The 20,604-nt window shown below is 39.2% G+C and overlaps 1 protein-coding gene and 1 long non-coding RNA gene across 6 annotated transcripts in view; one reads left to right on the top strand and one right to left on the bottom strand.

The window, feature by feature from the left end:
* On the top strand, positions 4,038-16,679 carry LOC110399637. Of its 4 annotated transcripts, none has more exons than XR_002439317.1 (5): positions 4,038-7,234; positions 8,876-9,102; positions 10,317-10,544; positions 14,190-14,320; positions 16,547-16,679. It is a non-coding gene; the product is annotated as an uncharacterized LOC110399637 (long non-coding RNA). The 4 variants fall into 4 exon arrangements; XR_002439316.1 differs by lacking the exon at positions 16,547-16,679 and having other exon boundaries at positions 4,038-6,832; positions 7,133-7,234; positions 14,190-14,957; XR_002439314.1 differs by lacking the exon at positions 16,547-16,679 and having other exon boundaries at positions 14,190-14,957.
* LOC110399636 (opsin-VA-like) overlaps positions 16,844-20,604 on the bottom strand; it is a 33,698-nt gene continuing 29,937 nt past the window's right edge. For both annotated transcript variants that reach the window (XM_021398681.1, XM_021398680.1), the window contains exons 6-9: positions 20,357-20,567; positions 19,638-19,755; positions 18,148-18,387; positions 16,844-17,007 (exon numbers count right to left, since the gene is read on the bottom strand). In XM_021398681.1, coding sequence (XP_021254356.1) covers positions 16,873-17,007; positions 18,148-18,387; positions 19,638-19,755; positions 20,357-20,567 — 704 coding nt within the window. In that variant the 3' untranslated portion in view covers positions 16,844-16,872. The remainder of the gene's footprint in view (positions 17,008-18,147; positions 18,388-19,637; positions 19,756-20,356; positions 20,568-20,604) is intronic.

The raw sequence follows: 20,604 nt of genomic DNA on the forward strand, positions 1-20,604 counted from the left end.
GAACTTAATGTTGTCACTGATTTCACTGGATTGGGGATTTGCCATGCAGAATCCTGTGGCTGCCTCATTTGTGCAAAACTGAAAAAACGCTTGACAACAGCTTCAGTAGAATCATACGAGTGTAGAACATCCCTAATGGGAAGGGACCCACAAGGATCATTGAGTCACAGCTCCTAGCACTACCCAGCACCACCTAAACTCAAGCCCTATGTCTTAGTGGTGTCAAAATGCTCCTTGAGCTATGCCCACTGCCCTGGGGAGCCTGTGCCATGCCCACTGACCTCTGGATTGGAACCTTTCCCTAACACTCACCTGACTCTCCCTCATGCAGCTCCATGCTGTTCCCCAGGGTCCTGTCACTGTCACCAGAAAACGGAGCTCAGTGCCTGCCCCTCCACTCCTCTGTGAGGGAGCTGCAGGCCATCGTGAGGCCACCTCTCATCCTCCTTTGGGCTGAACAAACAGGGACCTCAGTTGTTCCTCATATGTCTTGCCCTCTAGACTCTTCACCATCTCCATAGCTTTTTTTTGCATGCATTCTAATAGTTTTACGGCCTACCTATATTGTGTTGCCCAAAACTGAACACAGTGTTTGTGGTGAGGCTGCACCACGCAGAACAGTGCGGGACAATCTCTTCACTTGCCTGGCTGGCAGTGCTGGGCCTGGGGCACCTCCGGTACTGTTGGCCCTTTTGGCTACCAGGGCACACTGCTGCATCATCAACTTGCCATCAACCAGAACCCCAGGCAGTGAAGTCCAGAAATCTTTCAGTGCTTCAAAAATGACTGTTATTCTTTCATAGTAATCTCGTATAAAAAAGACAAGATTGCAAAGGTTAGAAAGAACACTGATATCCTGTTACAATGGGCATATTCAATAGTTCACTACTGTGGTTTTACATACTAAACTGATGGAAATAATATGTTAAAGTGTTTTTCTCCAAAAATATTTCCATTTATATTTGATACTTAATCCCTAACTACATTGCAACAACCTCTGTCAGAAAGATGAACGAGTATGACCAAAAATTTCTTTGCAGTTTGACAGCACTACTTTATCAGAAAGCATTGATAAAGAGTAATGGCCTTATTAACAAAACATTGGACCTATAAGCTTTACTTGTTTGGAAATGCTCATCAGAGAATCTGGGATGGAATCCCTACAAATGTGCAATGTATGCTGGGTAAGTATCATAGAAATGGATGGCATACATATATACATAATATCTGATTGGCATTTCTGAGGTACTAGAAAAATAATTAACTTAGGGCTATGGAGTGTAGTCATAAGGAAATTGCCTGGAGTATTAGGAGAATATTTTCTATATTACTTTGCTAAATACCAATCAGTAAAATCCTTAATAGTAGTAGAACTAAGGACATGAAGTGATAAACCGTACTTTCAGATGGTGACAGTGGATATTCATGCAGTGATGCCAGAACATATCTAGTTCATTGCTTCAGGAATTAGTTCCGGAAATGATATCTTCTCTTCCTTTATGTGTTTCTAGCAGTTTGCAGTGACATGATTAAATTTCCTGATGGTACAGAAGTAAAGAGTCACTTCAGAAAAAGATATATAGTAGAATTAAGAATGAAGAAAAAAGAACATAGACACATTAATGCATTTTATGTATCTTTGTAAATTTACAATGGTGGCTTAAGCAGGGAGGATCAGAAACTGCATCTTACATAGATGAAGGATTCAGCAGCCCAGGTAATAAAATTTTGGAGCTCAGAACACTAATCTTTTAAAGACAGTAGATGTGAATGGAGCTAAGTGACAAACCAACCAGCCAACCAACCAACCAACCAACAAACAACAGTGTTGAGAACATTCCAGAAAATTTCTGTTTCAGATCATGATTTGAGTATGCATCTAACAGCTTAATATTTTTGGTTAATTTTTTCAAATTGTGATAGAAAGTTTAAGGACAAAAATGAGTTTTAATTAGTACATGTAAAAAGAACCCACTCCAGTTAAATTTACTGCAAGATGTCTAAAGAGTGTCAACATATATGAAGGTAAATAGGTCTTAAATTTTCCTCCGTGATCACACACAGGAATGTTCTCAGCAATTTTGAAGCATTTGCCAAAATGCAGTAGTTCTCAATGTAGAATTTTGGAGTCAGCCTACTCAGTTCCAAGAAATGGCACACGACAGATAGCTTAGGGTGTATTCACCAGAACAGGTGGAAACACTTCAATTTATAGTGCAGATATTTGACCATCAGGTGAGAATTATAAGTCAGCCACTATTTAAGTGGATTCTCAAATTAGGGGATAGACTGGGAGTGGAAAAACAAAAGAGAAAAATAGAGAGATACTCAGATATATTCTGTGCTCATGGAATGACGACTGTGTCATATTTCAAACAGACTGTGTGAAGGTCTGGGTAAATGTCATCTTTGTTGAAGCGAAGATTCAAGGCTGAAAAAATTGCAAGACACTCTCATAGCAAACTAACTGGTCTGACAATGACAAGTTTGCTTTTTTTTTTTCCCATAGAGTGAGTCAGCCGGTGGTGGCAATGAAAGCCAAAGAAATCTATTGCACATGTGGCTCAGTAGTTAGAAAGAGAGGTGTGTTTGTGTTGTAGACTCCCAAGAGGCTCCTTGCCTTCAGTTGATTTGGAAAACTAAGTTGTAGTATAGTCATAAAAGGTGCCATACTGAAGGTTATCATACTTGAACACTGAATATGCAATAAGTGGACCAAAAATTCTAGCTGCAAATACAAAAATTGCATGAACACTGTTGATTTCATCTGATACTGCATAGAAAGAGTAATCCCTAACAACTGTAGTGGAAATAGCCATGATGAAATACTGATTTGATTCTGTTAAACCATTCATACAAACAGCACATTCAGAAAGACAAGTCCTAGTATTAATACTGTATAAATAATCTTGATTAAAAAAAAAATACTTTTCAGCTTTTAGAAGAAGCATTCTAGAGAATGCTCACAAATTATCTGACCGTGAGCTTTTAATTTTTAAAACACATTTTTTTTTTCTGCAACTTGGAGGAAAAATTCCTGCCATCTAATGAGCAAGGTATAAATTACATGAGACACAGCTTATGGTGTACGAGCTCTTGAAGAGAAAGACATTGGCACAAGCCCAAACAACAAGAATAAAAGCTTCTGAAAATATTTCATCTACATGGCACCACATCATTCCCTTATGCAGTATCCATTCATACAAGAAATATTAAAAGGATAGTGCTATTCCATGTATCAACGGCTTTAAAATAACTTTCTGAATTATGTCTCAGCAACATAACAAATCACATTATCAATTAGCTCTTATAACAGAAATGACATTCTGTAATATATTTGAGCATGAAAAGAATTGCTTAGCTAAAATTTATGTAATCTAAAAAATGTGAGGAGAAAAAAAATCATGTTAAATTTATTGATAATATTTCAGGACAAGAACATAATTTAGGTAGTAGGTGGCTGCCCAAGAAGAATAATAGGAGTATATAGCTCTAAATGACCTGCAGGGAAGAACAGCAACAAGTTTACTAGAAACTGATAAACAAAAAGTTCTGACATCAGTCTACAGTGTTTGCGTTCTAAAATTAAACTGCCATAAGCAATCAAAGATTTCTTATTATACATACTGCTCTCTCCAAAGCTATCATAGCTGGTGCTGTCAGTAAGTCCTCTCCTCTCTTTGCAAAGGGATGTGGTAGAACAGAGTCCAAAACTTAGTAGCTCATGGCTGTGGGTATTTATAACTAGGGAAATTATAGTGGGTTTGGGAACAGGGACATCCACAGCTAGATCAGGTTGCCCAGGGCTTTATCCAGCCTCACCTTGAAAGTCTCCAGGGACAGGGCATCCACCACATCTCTGGGCAACCTGTTCCAGTGCATCACCACCCTCACTGTAGAAGACTTTTTCCTTATATCTACCCTCCTTGAGCTGGAAGCCATTTCCCCTTGTTCTATCACAACAGACCCCGCTAAAGAGTCTGTCCCCTTCTTTCCTGTAGCTCCCCTTAGATACTGAAAAGCCACTATCAGGACACCTCGCAGCCTTCTCTTATCCAGGCTGAACAGCCCAAGCTGTCAGCCTGTCCCTGTAGGACCAGCATTCCATTCTGTGGATCATTTCTGTGGCCCTCCTCCAGATGCACTCCAACAGGTCTATGTCTTTGCTCTACTGAGAACTCCTCATCTGGACGCAGTGCTCCAGGTGAGGCCCCACCAGCGCAGAGCAGAGCAGGGGGCAAGATCCCCTCTCTCAACCTGCTGGCCACATTTCTTTTGATGCAGCCCAGGGTACAGTTGGCTTTAAGGGCTGTAAGGGCACAGGGCTGGCTCATGTCCAGCTTGCCATCCACCAGTACCCCAGGTCTTTTTTGGCAGGGTTGCACTCAATCCTTTAATCCCCCAGCTTGTATTAGTAATGGGGGTTGCCTTGACCCAGGCGTAAGATGTTGCACTTGGATTTGCTGAACCTCATGAGGTTCACCTGGGCCCACTGTTCAGCCCATCTAGGTCGCTCTGGATGGCATCCCATCCCTCTGGTGTGTCACTGCACCCCACAGCTCAGTGTTACCAGCAAGCTTACTGAGGGTGCACTCGGCCCCGCTGTTGATGTCACTGGTGAAGATACTAAAGAGTATTGGCCCCAGCACTGACACCCTGGGGGGCACCACTCGTCACCCATCTCCACCCAGACTTTGAGCCATTGGCCACCACTCTCTGGACACAATCCTGCAGCCAGTTCTTCATCCATCAAACAGTCCACCCATCAAATCCATATCTCTCCAATTGGAAAAAAAGGATATTGTGGGGCACCATGTCAAAGGCTTTTCTGAAGTCCATATAGATGACATCAGTGGCTTCTTCCCTGTCCACTGATGAAGAGACACCATCATAGGAGGCCACTAGGTTGGTCAAACAGGATTTCCCCTTGGTGAAGCCATGCTGGCTCTCCCATATCAGCTCCCTGCCTTAGCATAGCTTCCAGAAGGATCTGTTCCATGATCTTCCCTGGCACAGAGGTGAGAGTGACAGGTTGGTAGTTCCCAGAGTCATCCTTTTTACCCTTTTTAAAAATGGGTATGATGTTACCTTTTTTCCAGTGGCCAGAAACTTCACCTGTTTACCACGACTTGACAGTGGCTTGGCGACTACATCAGCTAATACTCTCAGGACTCTGGGTTGCATCTCATCAGGACCCATAGGCTTGTGGATGTTCAGGTTCCTCAGGTGGTCATGCACCTGATCTTTGCTTACAGTGGGAGGGACATTGCTTCCCCAATCCCCTCCCTCCAAACCAAATGTTTGAGGGGTGTGTGGCAAGCAGTTATCAGAGAAGATAAAATATGTTCCTGTGAATAGTTAAACCCATTCCTCTGAGTTTGAGCTCTCTTAAATGGCTTTGCAACCTTCTAAGCCATATGACTGCTACTTTGGCATCTTGTGTAGCCTGGAAGTCACACAGGAATTGGATGCCAGAGGAGAGGCAGTCATTCTACAAGAACATGAATCTGTACCTTTACGTATTGTGGACTGTAGCAGAAATGCAAAGTCACGGCTTGAAACAGTGATGGAGCACCTGGTGGGAAGGTAGGGCCAACCCAGAGGAGCCCAGGTGCATGCAATGCCAGGATCCACCCCTTCCCAGACCTCATTTCAGGGTTGGCAGTGGATCTATGCTTACCTGAGGTTTTCCATAGGTAAGCAGCTTTTTTCTTTCATTTCTGTATCTACAGCTGCTGTACTTGGGCTTGTCCTCATTTGCTGCAGCCAACACCTTTGCCACCCTGTTATTGCTGTACTTTCCATCACATTATAGTATTACATGGACAAAAGAACAGCTCAATGGATGTAAAGCAATAAGAGCTTTTCAAAATGTCTCTCTGGTATTAATTCATGTCTCTAGCTGAAGTATCTGCAGTTAGTACACCAGTGAATGTATCTGTATTTTAATGTGGTCAAGTTAAAAATGAAGGCATGTTACGTCCTCTCAAATATTTACCATTCTGTGGAAGATCTCAGTTATTACTTACCTAAAAGGTAGATACAATATTTCTTTGCCTGTGAGAGCAAAATGCAGGTAGCCTTTTATGAAATTAGTAGATACAGTTTTCAAGCAGTAGTCATGAAAGTCTTCATTTAAGTTTAAGAAGAGAGAGAACAACTTTAATAACATGTCACTTAAAAGTTTCATTGCCTAAAACTTGTCTTATAAAGAATAATTTTATATGGCTTAATCCTATATTTAAGAAAATGCATTAGGTGTTAGCAATATTGATGGTATATAAAATATAATACTCCATGAAATCTGAATCTCGCTATATATTATTATACAGATTTTTAATTATGAAAACAAACATCGTAATCACTGTAGTACATCTACATCTATACATGTAATATATTCCATGTATACATAGAGAGAATACGTGCACGAAGTCAGCGTGAAGTTCAAATATAGCTGAAGCCAACAAAGCGAACACCTCTTTCAGAAGTAAAAATCTTTGTCTTCAAGACCAAGTAGATTCAGGAAATGAAAAGAGAAATAATCTTCAATAATTGCAAAGTCTTAATGTTTCTGTCATCACTGGCAAATGAAGATAATAAGAGAAACTATATAGATTTGTCTGCCTTCCTGAAAGTGTTCAAATATGACATACCCCTCTTTTCACTTAGGTTTTTGGTTTCGTGGCATTGTCTATTAGCATGGGAAATATTTAGAGAGACATTTATTACTGAATTACTAGTGTGACTGACTTCTCCAGCATTTCAGAAAGCGCTTCAGCCTGACACATGATGGCAGAAGAGGGATAAACTGAAGGATGACACTGAAAGCGAGGTCAGTACTGAGCTCTGGTAACATGTCCTTTCACACAACCAGATGTTCGTGATCTGTCACTTCCCTTGATGTTCCCATACTTGACATCTACCACTTGAATTAGAATAAACTAGATGTCCACAAAGATGAATAACTTTTCCAGAAATCTCCAACAGGGCTGCATTAATAAGGAATTTATGTTTATTTTCTGAGTATGTGTCTGAAAATATTTTTATAATGTTCTGTATTTCCACCTAGCCTTTTCCATGAATAATACTTTTAAAGTGAGGTTACTGTCACAAGATGAGGTTTTTTTTTCAGGATGGGTCATTCAGACTTCTGTTTTGATGAGCTTTCTGCACCCAGCAACAATTCAAGAGTTGACGTTTTTCCAGGTTATAGGCCCACTGTGAATCAGATACGGTACTGTATTTTTTTAAAATTTGTTTATTTAGTTTTACACAAATATGTTAATTGTGAAGGAAGTAAATAGTAGCTACACTACAGGGAGACGTGCAGCAAAAAAAAAAAAAAAAAGAAAGAAAACTGGCTTTTTTTTTTCAGAAGTGGAGCTGGTAATTTTCTTAGACAATGTATTGCCTCCCTTATGAAAGTATTTTATATTATGGATGTTTTATAACCTGAGCGGGTACTGGATTATACTTATTAATCAGCTCACACTGACAGTGTCCACACTGTTATTCTCTGTCTTCTTTTTCTGTTCAGTACCAAAATTGTAAGAGGAAGATCACAGTTCACAATTTGTTTTCTGACAGAGATCATATACTCTTGATTTGTGCAAGGAACGCATTAACACAATCATTAGTCAGTAAGGGAAAAAGCTTAGGTACTATAAGCCAAAGTGTTAACTTCGAAAACTTCTATGGGTGGCACAGAAAACAAGCTTGTAATTACAAGGCAAACTCAGTGGGAGAGCAGGGACAACAGTATTACAGTGTAAGTTGTAATCAGCAATGTACTGGAACAGAAAAAGAATGTGGGAGGAACAAGTTTGCAATGGAAGCGTTTAGTCTGTTCAGAACAGACACGCTGACCTTCATTCTAGTACTGAGCTTGTCTGCTGAAGTTCTGAGTGTTCTTGAAGCAGCCAGAACTGGTCGTTCTAGTGATGTGATCGGTTCTTATTAACTGCCAGGCAATACTTAACAGCGAATTAACTAAGAGTCTCTGTTTCATGAAAAGAATGGGTTTCCAAAAATATTTGCAGTTCTACTCAGTCCTTAGAATTTATCTGTATTTAAAACTTTTGAATTAGCTTAAGGAACGAGATGAATGAGTATGAAGTATGCTACAGCTGAGGTGTGTAGATGGTTATCTGTTCCCATTTGGTTGATCTTGATAGTACAGTAGCAGCCAAATTGCAGATAACAATAAGCATGATAGTATTTAATAGTGAAAAAATGTTCTAGAGTGTGATCACTGAATCAGAGAACATTGCCATCTTTTCCATGCAGACAGCTATCCAAGCACAGCAATGCTTCCTAAATTTCATCCCTTGTCATCTTCCTTTGATAGCCCAAGGAGTAGCTAGGTCCTTGACTCCTCGCACTGTTTATGTGACTAGAGTACCTTTTGTGTCATTGTTCATCTGATCCTCACCATTCCTTTGTTTATGATGATTAGGCTTTAATCGTATAACCTAATGACACTTTTGTGCACAAATGCATGCTTTCTCCTTGTCATGGTTTTATGATTTTTGGTTATTGGTATTCCACATTGTAACATCATGTAGGGTACGTACCTGGTTCTCAGAAGAGGACTACTACATTCCCCAGGGGACTTTGCTCCTATGTTACCGTTTCTGGTCAGAGGGAAAGATTAAAAACTCGTGTGTCACAAGACCTTGTGCTCTTTCCGCCCATCTCTTGTCCTGGCAGCATCTCGCTCCCCAGCTGTCTTATCGTCAGTATTAGAGTAAGGCCTACTTTCATTTTTGGACATTCTCTCATTGTATTGGATTTATTAGCTTAAATTATATTGTATTATAGTGTGTTATTTTGCATTCCAATATCTTATTTAGTAAATCAGTTTGTTTCTCCTCAGATTGTTGCTGCTGTTTCGCTCTCACGCCCATCTCCCTACCCTTTTTTCCCTTTTCCCTTTCCCGGGGCATGGGTCCGTGGGTCCCCCGTACCATTCGTCACAGAACCAGGCCGAACGCCCGTAAACCGTTGACACTCCTGCATCGCTGCTCAAGACTAAGCTCTAGCTCAGATGCACAAGGATAAGGATTTACAGGGGCAGAGAGAAGAACCTCTTCAGCTGAGGAGGTAAATCATGGAGACACGCTGCCAGTATGTTTTGCCTTTGGAGTGTCCTCGCAAAATGCAAGTAACTTCAGTACGTTCTAAATCTTTGTCATATAGAGGACAGAAAGTTTTCAGCTTTTCAGTTACAACAGCTTAACTTTAGCTCTTCGTTACACGTGGTCTGTGTGGACACTCGATTGTTGAGAGGAATTTCACCTGTAAGTACCTCTACATTCCTGCACATTCAAGGACAGGGCACACATACCAGGTACACACAAAGTTAATGCAGAAAAAGCAACTCTGGTGTTTCACTGCCTTCCAAAAAGATATAATGTATAACAGCTACTGAGACTTTTGTAGCCAGACAACTGTACCAAATATTTATAAAGTGGATGTCTTCCTGACAGAAACGTATGTTGTGTTTTCTGTTCCAGTCAGAGACAGAATTTAAAGCAGTACTAACTCCGCAAGACAGATCTTAAGTTTGCTCCTTTGGTGTAGTCACGTCCATGCAATGGGACAGTGTCTATGGTTGTACCAGTATACTGGTCTCTGTGCTGTTTTTTATAGGTTATTTTTTTCTCCTCTAATAGAGACCATTAATATTTGTTCTGAATGACATTTATTTTTAGTTCATCTGAAAATACCTATTTAGTTACTGGTACTGCAAGCACTGACATTAGAAATCTAAATAGTAGGTATATTCAAATAAATTTGCACTGGAGTCTACAAGGCTTTCTATTTCTTCATCAGTATGATTCAAGGGACATGGCCTACATCTGTACTCCATCAAACAGGGTTACGTTGGCCAATATAATCTAATTGTTTGACATTTTTATAGCAATTCATTGAGACTAAAGAGAGATGACTACATTAATATCTTGATGCAGCTGGATAATAGCTGAGCTAAAACTGATGTGCCAAATTACCGCAAGGCTCTTAAATTCTCTTACAGATTTTAACTCTTTGTGACAAAGAAAAGGAAAGAAGCTTCAATATAAAAGCAGTAAAGAGAAAAAATAGTACAATTTATAATGCAGAGCATTATAATAAAGGACATGACCATAAATTTCCTAAGAATCTTCACTAATCAGTTACAGATTATAATTCTTAGTAATTGAGATGAGAATTAATGTTGATGTTAGTGGTTCTGTTTTCTCAGATAATCATTTTTGCTGAGGTCAAAATTAAAAAGAAAAGGTTTTAGCCAATGAGTATGTATTTTATTCTTCTAGGTAGACTGAGAACAAACTTGTCTGCACTGCATACATCTGTAGGAACAGTCAGGCTGGAACAATGACAGGGAATGTCACGGAGACTCAAAGCATATGGGAATGTTGAAACTACTCAGGCTTGGACAAGTCACCCCATCTCACTGAAGGATTCCATCAAAACCTTCCTTCCTTTAACAACGTATTTGGGGCAAGGAGAGATCTCCCTTGCATGGAGTCATGGATTTACTGGTAAGAACAAGTTGAAGGAGAACATCAGTTTTTTATTTTGGGGAGTTTGGGTCTGAGCCTAGTGATACAGTAAACGGAAGAGAAGAAAGGAAAAAATTAAACGCAGGAATTAATGCTGCAACTAGAGCCGGGAAAAGGGAGAAATGTATTTATCAAACTTGATTTGATTGCTTGTTGCTTTTTTTTCTTTTGACAATAGAGACACTGTGAGCAAGGACGAAGTCTGGTTACTTGAAAGTGGAAACTGATGTAATTAAATGCATTTTTTTGAAAAAAAAAGGGTTAATATATTTGCAAAAGCAGCAACCGAATTATCATACGATGTAAATGGATGGACTAGACAGATGGTTAATCTCCATCTCCTCTACTTGCAGAGCTATGCTTGAATGATCCTGCTTATGATGAATGTTTGGTAGAGCTGGTCCTTTATAGGAATCCCTGAACTGCTCCATGCCCTTTCACTTTGAGCTGTACCTCCTCTAGCACTACTGTGCACAATTGCATATGATTTTAGAAGAAATAAAATTTGTCTGTTAAGAAATCTATATCTTGGAACATCAGTAGCATATCTCTAGGGAATCTATGTTATCTCTTGTCAGAGCAGGGCTATGACAACTTTTCTCAAGTGCACCGACACATTCAGCTGCTAGATGCTTACCAAAACCTGATAGTTGGCAGTGAAGTGTGATGACATTTTAAAATGCACTTTTCCAACCATGTCTAGATTTAAGGCTCTGGGAAATAGCATGGATAGTCCCCTTCTAAACTGCACTGTTTTGACCATGAAAATGCTTCTGACAGTGTTACTGATCCTGAAGTGTAAAATGCCCATTTTAAATTCTCACCTTAAAAGTTTTTTTTCTTCTGTACTAAAATCAGCCAGCTATTCTTATGCCTGAGTAATAAAAGTAAGAATTTTTTCCATCAAGTGCTGGCATAACTATAAACACAAAGCAGTTGTGGGGAACCACTGCAGAAGACACTAACAAGAAGACAGGAATTTGAAGCAGAATCCAGGCAGAGTTTAAGTACAGACCTTGGCTGTAGATACCCACGCATGAGCACAAGTGGCCCACTATACAGTTTAAGCACATACTGTGACATTAATATGCACTGCCTTTAACAATACCAACCAGATGTAATGTTTGTAAGAGCTCACTCCTACTGAAATACTAAAGAGTGCAATGCTCTCAGTGGATCTTGGTGTGCAAATGAGAAAGTTCAACACTGTACTCATGAAGGGTTGATTACTGTATTTGTGGAAGGGCAAATCTCACCATGGACAAAACCTGGATAGTATGCCACGATCTATATGGAGAAGATTCTGTTTTGCCACAGCTAGGTTCCCAGAATCAAGAAGGGCACGAGCGCTCTCTTTTTTCTAATTTCCATTCTTTACTCAGTAAGCCAACCTTGAGTGTTGCTGTGTTTCTTACCCAAAGGATAACCCACAGGAGCCAGTACCACTTCAGTGCAAAACAGTAGCTCTTACTGTAGCTATACTCCAAGAAATAAAAGTACTATTTCCATTATAAACAAATAAATCAATGGATTATTGCTGACACTTTTAAACAAAACCACAAAGTAATTATCCCCTAATACCATCAAAGATTTAGAAGAAGGACAGTTACTCTGTCTAGGTTGCATAATTAAAATGTAATCAGTGATCACAAAGCAGAAGAATGGTATAGTGTTGCACTGGCTAATTTTGAAAAACATAATGCTGTAAGACACTCTAGGCATACTCTGAGTGGTAAAGTGAAAATTCAAAGACAGGAGAAGCAGTTTATTGAAACAATATGCAGCTGAAAACAATGTTCTCACAGTCATACACTCTAGTCAGGAAATCATTAAGATCATTAACAGCATTCATGGCATAACTTAAACAGTGTTTATGGCAAAATCTTCATACCACACACCTAGTGCATATGGTATCTCTATAATGACTGCCATGCAAAAAAAAAAGAACCAACAATCACCAACAAAAAAACACCAACCCACGCACCCATTTTCCATGTAATTCTAGTTTTTTGTTATTGTTACATTGAAAAACTTCTACGAACTTTACAACACTTTATGTCAAGGCTAATATTGTTTCACTGGACTATAACCTGTATGTCAAAATGTGAACATTTTAAAACCACACTGACAGGAAGGAAAAAAAGTGTCCTCCTGAAATGTGTTACTGAGGATAATTTAATATGAAAACTCTCAAAGATTCTATTGTTCCTTGTTGTATCAAAGATAAGAAACTTTAGTAGATAAAATATCCCATTTAAGACACAGAATATTAATGCTAGAATATTGATAGCTATCTATGAAAGACATTTGCTTGTATGTGCAGATGGTAACAACTAATTCCTTCTTCAAGAAGACAGATTTTCCCCACAGTTACGGGAATATTCATAACTACAAACCAAGCAAAATCTTGCCCTTGGTAGAAAATACTTGTAGAGAAGTGGAAAAATAATGAAGAGTTATGGACAGTGAGAAATACTGCTGATACTGTGTTTTATCAGAATGGTCCATTAGTGGTTGTTCAGTATAGGATTTACTTGACAGAAAGAAAACATTTGTGATGCCTCTACAGTTCCATTAAAGCTAATTAATTTCTTCTCCACATGAAACAAGAATTAATTGGATTCTAATATTAATCTTCTGTTTTTCTAGAAGTGCTAATTTTCATATCATTCTGTTGCAGCCCACATTTTTAGGTCTACGCTTCCTGCACGTCAAAGCGTTTGTCTAGCAGGGAGGCAAGATGATATAAGACAACTGTACATGTAATCTTTTAAAGTGTACTAGAGGAACTAGTGTGAAAGGAGTGCAATTAAATGTTAGCAATAGTAGTTAGGCCATGAGCTACATGTAGAAATGGATATGAATTGTTTTGGCATAAACTCTGAATGCAAGATAGAGCTTCACATGAGGAATGCAGGTGTAGATGATGAACCCTTGTGTGTCATTTAGATGTTGATCAGGTGTTTAACATTTAATTACATGATTAACTGAATGAGTGCTTACTTCTTTCTATTTCTCTTATATGCTTTCTTTCCTTCAGTTTCTTCTGCTTCTCTGATTATGTCCCTTGACAATTAAAAATAGATATCTTTAGAAAGCTGCTGCAGGACTACATTATTCCCAACCACCACCTCATGTCTTCCACCCTCCTGGAAGCTAGTGGCACTTCATTTAGCATAGCCTACTTCTATGCCTAAGATTCCACTCCCTCCTCTCAGACTTCCATCTTTTTTCATGCTCACAAATTGCTTCTCAGCAAGCGTCTGTTAACGTCTATAAACCTAGTGTTCCAGATTATGTTTTCCACTTATCTTTGTGGTACTGTTAACATTTTCCATCTTAACATCCCACCCTGTTGTTTTTCCCACGATACAACTGCTTGACCTGCCTGCTCAGTATACAAGAGTTTCTCTCTTTCTCACTGTCCTCTTTCTCCTGCATAACCTAAGCAATTGCGTCCACTCATGTGGGTTCATATACTAACAGTATACAAATCTTGGCTTTTAGTTCTAATTTATCTCCAGCTTTCCTGACCCTTTGTTTTAGCCAGCCTCTTTTCTGAATATTTCACAATTATTTTCAACGTTGTATATCCAAAACTGTTTTTCTGATCATCTCTCCTAGGATTTTTCCACGGCTGCTACTCTTTCTTTCTCCCATCAGCCTGTTATCTTCCACAACAAGACTGTCTACTGTGGTCTGGGGAGCCATCTTCATTCCACTTTTGAACAGATATTCTCACTAAATTTAAAACTGTAAGTAAGAATTGTACAATTGTAGGTAAGGATTTCTGACTGGAGGTATTCAGGTAGCCAAACAATATGGGCTCTTCTAAAAGACTTGGAGAGAATCTTGCCTTCTCTTTTAGCACTTGTTCATGACTAGCCAAAAGGAGGAAGAGCTCAGTGCTATGACTATCTAGTTTAGTCTCATAATCTCACAATTCCTGTTCTGTTCCTACTGTACTGCACTTCTCTTTCCCTCACCAAGTAGCCAAGGTTATTTTTCTGCTCTCTGGCTGAAATGTGAACATTGCCCTAAAGCTCCTCTATGAATGTCTTCCCTTATAATGTTTTGAGTGCAGGAATTCAAAGCCTCACGTCAGACTATTCACTCCACCACGCACAATGGTAATGTGGCCTAGAGCCAGCTTCACACTGTCTGTTAATGTATTAAGTGAGTTAGTGGAGACACTGCTGTTCACAATTAATTTATAGATACAAACCATGTTTTCCTTGGTGAAATACTCTAAAAGACTCACCTATACCACTTCATGATGAGTGACTTGTATTAGCATGATGTAAAGATAGGTAGCAGCAGATACAGTTGCCTTAAACCAGTTTTGAATCACCCAAGAAAGGTAGCATTCACAATCGAGTAATAAAGGAAACACTTACCCCCTTCCAAGGATCAGGGCTCACCAGACACTCCAATGGAGGCAGTCTCCCAGTAAAGACCCTTCCCTTGTGGCTGCCAGCCCTTAAGTGAGGTTAGGGAGGGGTGGAGCCAGGGCCCACCCCTTCCAGTCTCACAGGTGAATTGCTTCCACCTCTGCTGCCAGGGCTGGCTGTGTCCTTTCACCAGGTGCTCAATTACTGCTGCAGGCTGTGACCTCACAGCTCCCATACAGATGATTATCAGATTGCAAAAATAATTTTAACTTGTTATTTTCCTAGATTTTCCATGCATCTTCATATTGTGCTTTTCTTTTCCATTACTTAAGTTTTGATGCTTTATTTTCATATGTGCAGAAAAATACTATATATTTCCTCAAATTCTCAGGACATGAAATACTTCTGTTGCTTTTAATTAAATACTAACACTACTGCCAGTTCCTCTTGATTTAATATGTCTAATACCATTAACATGTGATTAACCTAGGTGAAAGTATGCTTGAAAGAGATAATCTGAGTCTTAATAGCAAAGCTTTTTTTTAAAAAAAAAAAACAAACACAAAGGTGTTCAGTTATTATCTGTATGCGCATTACCCCTCCTGTCTTATAGTATTAAAAAAAGAAATTAAGAGCCTTTATACATATATTGATTTTTCTGATCTAGATAACATGGAATTAGTGTTAAAGAATAGGAATTGTGTGAAGATGTAGCTCTCATAATGAGGTTTATAGTTTGGCTTTAATATTGAGCACTGTGAAAGTTCAAGTTTACGGAGGCTAAAATTATATTGTAAAAGACAACTACCTAATGAAATTTGGTGAGTACCAAAATGATAGGTAGCTTGCAATGAAATCTCACACATGCAGCTCATGTTATCTGTACAGTAACTCCCATCTTTAGATCTAACCCTTCTAAAATGAAATCAGGGAATCTGAACAACCTTTCTACTAAGAAAATAGAAAAAAAGATAAAATTCAGATTAATTTGGCATTAAGAGGAAGAGCATAGTGTACACAATGTTAAACAAATTCATTAAAGTGTTATAGACAACTGTTATACCTTGCAACTAAATTTCTCTAATAAAGAGATAGGTACAAGAGCGTCACCTCCCTACTAAAGGATGACATGAGTTGATTTATTTCAAAAGCTGCCATTAGCACGGATTTCTTGACATAGAGGACATGGAGAAGAAGAATATGAATGGCTCTTATGGTGGTTGTGTTGATAAGAAAGTCCTTGGAAGTATGGATGGCTCATCCACTTTGTTGGAGATTTTAGTGGCCCGAATTAGGTTCTCATCAGGGATAGATGTAAGTGCAGAGACGTCAGGTTTCCTCTGCTTTTTTAGTAAAAATTTTGAAACAAATCAAAAGGCACTCAAGCCTGCCTCTACATGACTCTCTGCCTGGTTCAACTTGAGTCAGCTGTGTGCTAAGTATTACTCATTTTCCATTAGTATATTGAAGCCATGCATCACTTCACATTTTTGCCTAGCTGACAAAGGAGCAGTCATCAGTGTAAAACTCTTTTCTTAGCTGTATTACATATTAGCACAATAACACTGGGCTCCGATTGTCTTATATCAGGGCGCAAGTAGGCTGTGGATTGCAGAGAAACAAAGGAAGGGACTCGCTTTCTGGCTGGTCTTTGACTACAGCTGCACAGCAAAGTCGCTCTTATATGCACTCAGGAGCTCAGAATCTCAAAGTCAGTGTCCATGAGACCAAGCATAATGGACCCAATGACAACTTTAGTATGAAGTGATGGTAATGAGGAAACACCCTGCAGTATTGCACTAATGATCATATCTACCTTCCTGCATGAGACAGATTTTGTTTTCTGAAGCTGTCAACTGAGCAAAAGAATTGCAATTTCTGTGTTCATCTCCATTTTTCCTCTAAGAAGTGGTGCTTCATACTGCCATGATGGACAACTGACTGCCTCTTTTGTCTCGGGTGAGCGTTGCTCTCTCTGAAGTTGGGTTCACATTGGACTCTGCAGTCTCTACGGCACTACAACTGAACATCCGAATCAGACACTTCCTGAACTGAAAGTTGAAACAACAAACAAGAAAAAAAATCAAAACACGTGAGGAATTTAAAAATATTTCCATAAATTTTTTTTGGTCTTCAATAAAAGTCTTGGAAATTCTCTATGTCCATTGGTCATATACAGAAATAGCCCCATAAAATATATTTACCTGCGGCATCACAAAGAACTGAGAAATAATGGTGTTCTAAAAAGACACAAACTACTAGAATGCTTCAGTCTAAAAAATCATTCTCCTCTTGTGCTTGTTGCTAGCCACATCTAATTGAATGGAATCAGTCATTTCTTGAGGCTCATAAGTTGCATTCATACGCTTATCCCTGAATATTCACAGATGGTTTGTTTCCATCATGATCATATCTTTGAGCAGGTTAAGACAAGCATACATCTGCCACGCTCTGAGATCAGAGTACTGTCCATAGGACGTGGGACAAGCAATAGTTGTCTGTCACTGCAAGACTAAATCAATAAGTGTATTCATCACTTCACATTCAACCTTCCCTTTGTTATTCTACTTCTTTTCCTTTATATCCCAGTATTCTGCTTGATGCCACCCACTCCTACGTTCAAAGCACGTATTTATTCAAGGTTATAACATGCTTGCTACCTTTGGCTCAGGCATGACCACTCTGGTTTATCCCCTTGTCAGTACTCTCTGCACCCATTCTTGGACCCCACTCCAGAAAAAACCCGTCCCACAGGGGCATGCAATGCTGCAACTCTCCCTGTACACGCAATCACAGATGCAGCATTTCCCCTGATTAATCCAAGCTATCCAAATCTTCCAGACTACCTCAGAAGCAATTCACTGGTGTTGCATTCCAAAATAACTATGGAAATATAATGGGAACGTCTTGGAAATAGAGTTTTCTTGCAGAAAACTAGAATAGTTGATGTTCACTAGGAGTTTATTTTCTTTTCTAATATCTAGATCTAATATTACTAATATTCATATTTTAATACTGAAACATAGCACAAAACTCTATGCATCAAGTAGATATATAGCAATTTAAAAAAATTCTGAATGATGGGCATGATATGCTGGTTGACTAACAAGGTAGAGAGAAATAATGCATTACAAAGCAAGACTAAATACTGAAAATACGAATTTTATAGACACTTTGAGAGCATACAGTACCTGTTTGTTCATAAAGACATAAATAATTGGATTATAAACAGTAGCCGTTTTGGAAAAGAAAGCTGGAATTGCTGCCAGATGAGGATCCAGTTCAATGGAAGGGTACGCAGTGACTAGGATAGAAAAGGTGGCATATGGCATCCAGCAGACTAGAAAAGCAATGATCATAACAACCACCATTCTAGTCACTTGTCTTTCAGGTTTCCTGGCAGTTCTCAACCTGCTTTGTGTATCTGACACCTTAAAGAAAAGACAGAGAATTCCAGAAAACAAACGAGGCCTTCAAAGAGTGAATATAGTGGAAATAAAAAACAATGAGATAATATGTACAAGCTGTCAGGCATCAGCGAAGGCTATGTTAGGTGCTGAGCAAATATAAGATATTCCCAATCCAAAAATACATGACATTTCTATAGCACTTCTTCATAAACATGCTACTTCAGCAGAGGGCAACCCAGCCTCCTTTTCAAAAGAAGTGATGTCACCTTTGGAAAGAAACAGAACAGCTGCTTATCTGTCAATAACACTAAATGAGAGTCCTGAATAAAGGTGTATTTGAAAATGACGTATAAAGACTGTTGAAAGAATAATTACCACTGGTTCTGCACTGCATTGATTTTCCAGGCAAGATGGAAAGGAGGGAGGGAGAAGTTTGATTCTTTCCTGCTTATTTTAGTCCTCCATCGGTGTTCATGCTTTTATTTGAACTGGTTTATTTGTTCTCCCACTTCTTTTTCCGTGTTTTAGCAGTGTTACATAGATTTCTGCAATTAGCCAGCTCCAAGTGTTTAAAGGTCACAAGTCTTGTTCAGCAGTCTCACATGCAGCTACTGTTGCTGTAACATCCGAGCAGGTCACGGTGAGCAGCCCAGTGCCTGTGCACAGCTCTGGCAGGTGCAGCACACGGCTCTGCCAGGCGGCCTCAGGGCTCCGTAGCCCTGCCATGGATGGTCGTGGACACTAAGGGCACAGTGACTAAGATGCAACATACTGCACAAGAGAAGGAAGCGCTCGCAACATCACATGCAGCGCCAGATGATCCTTACTACCTTTATTTTCCCCAGCCTGTTTGGTTTTGTTTGTTTTTAACTGAACTTTGAATAGTTAGGAACATCGCATTATTTGATTTTCTCAGTTTTAAACAGAAAAAAGAGAAATCCTCAGCAAAAAGGCATGTGTAGCTCCTGTTGGTTTTTTTTTCCTCCTTTTTTTGTGTGAAGGTATCTACAAACACACACAACCTCTCTCCCAGGAGGATGGGAACATTCAGGCCTCATTTTAAGCTGTTCTTGCAGTTTCCAGGATCAACTTTTCATTTTTAAATTAAAGAGTGTAAATATAATTATTTAACAAGACACGATAAGTGAGTGCATTTGCTGCCTAGAAAACAGGTCTGCTTATGTCTGATCCTTATGGAAATTTGAACATGAAAATTCCATATGATTGCATAGATACATATTTCAAAAATGTAACTTGAAAGTGCTTCTTACCTTTGTTAGCTTCTGCAGCAGTTTTCCATAGGATACCAAAATTACTAATAAAGGCACTATAAAACAGGTGGTGAAGAATGCAATAATGTAGGAACGATCATTATAAGCTCCTGAATACCTGTATAAGATATAGAATACATTGTGCACATATTACTAATGCGTTCTGGTTATTTTCTCAAAGTGTTCAGCAGCATCACTAGTATTTTCATCAACTGTTTTTAATCAAAACACCCATGTGCAGTTTTAGTCAAATCACCAGAGAGAGCCTACGGCCATCTCCCTTCCTCTGGGCTAGGAAAGGTTTACTTTGTAAGATCATAGAAACAGAACCAAAGAACTATGGGGTGGGTTAGGCGGGAAGAAACGTGTAGTCCGACCTCCTGCTCAAAGAGAGGTCAGCTATGCTGTTAAAACAAGTTGCCCAGGGCTTTGTCCAGTCTTCTGAAAATCTTTTTGTCCTCTCTGAATCCTGAGGGAACAAAACAACAACATATGGAACAGTTACTTCCATTAGAGATGAAAGCTCCTCCTTTTAGGAAAATGTGTTTGAAAATATTCATTTTTGACCCTGGCAATTTTTTCTTGGTTTTGTTATATCTTTGTCTACCTCTGTTTTTGCAGAGAAGACCATCATCCTTAACCCCTTCCTTTGGAACTGTGCCATTAAGAAGCCATGAGCTACAAGTTTAATCTCTCATACTCTGCAAGGATGGCCTTACCAATTCGGCTCACAAGTAGTTCCAATCTTACTGGTGGTGTAGCTGCTCCAACCCATGGTTGGTGGAATGGTCCAAATGAAGGAAAAGGTCCACACAAAGGCAATACCTTGGGCAGCATGCTTCCCTCTCAAGCGCATATTTCCCAGTGGGCGGCAGATCACAACGTACCGCTCAAAAGCCAGAAGAGCAAGAGACCAGAGAGCCACAATGCCTACAGTAAAAAAAATATATATATATATACCATAAAA

Source organism: Numida meleagris, chromosome 5, assembly GCF_002078875.1.
Source record: "Numida meleagris isolate 19003 breed g44 Domestic line chromosome 5, NumMel1.0, whole genome shotgun sequence".
Lineage (NCBI taxonomy): Eukaryota > Metazoa > Chordata > Aves > Galliformes > Numididae > Numida > Numida meleagris.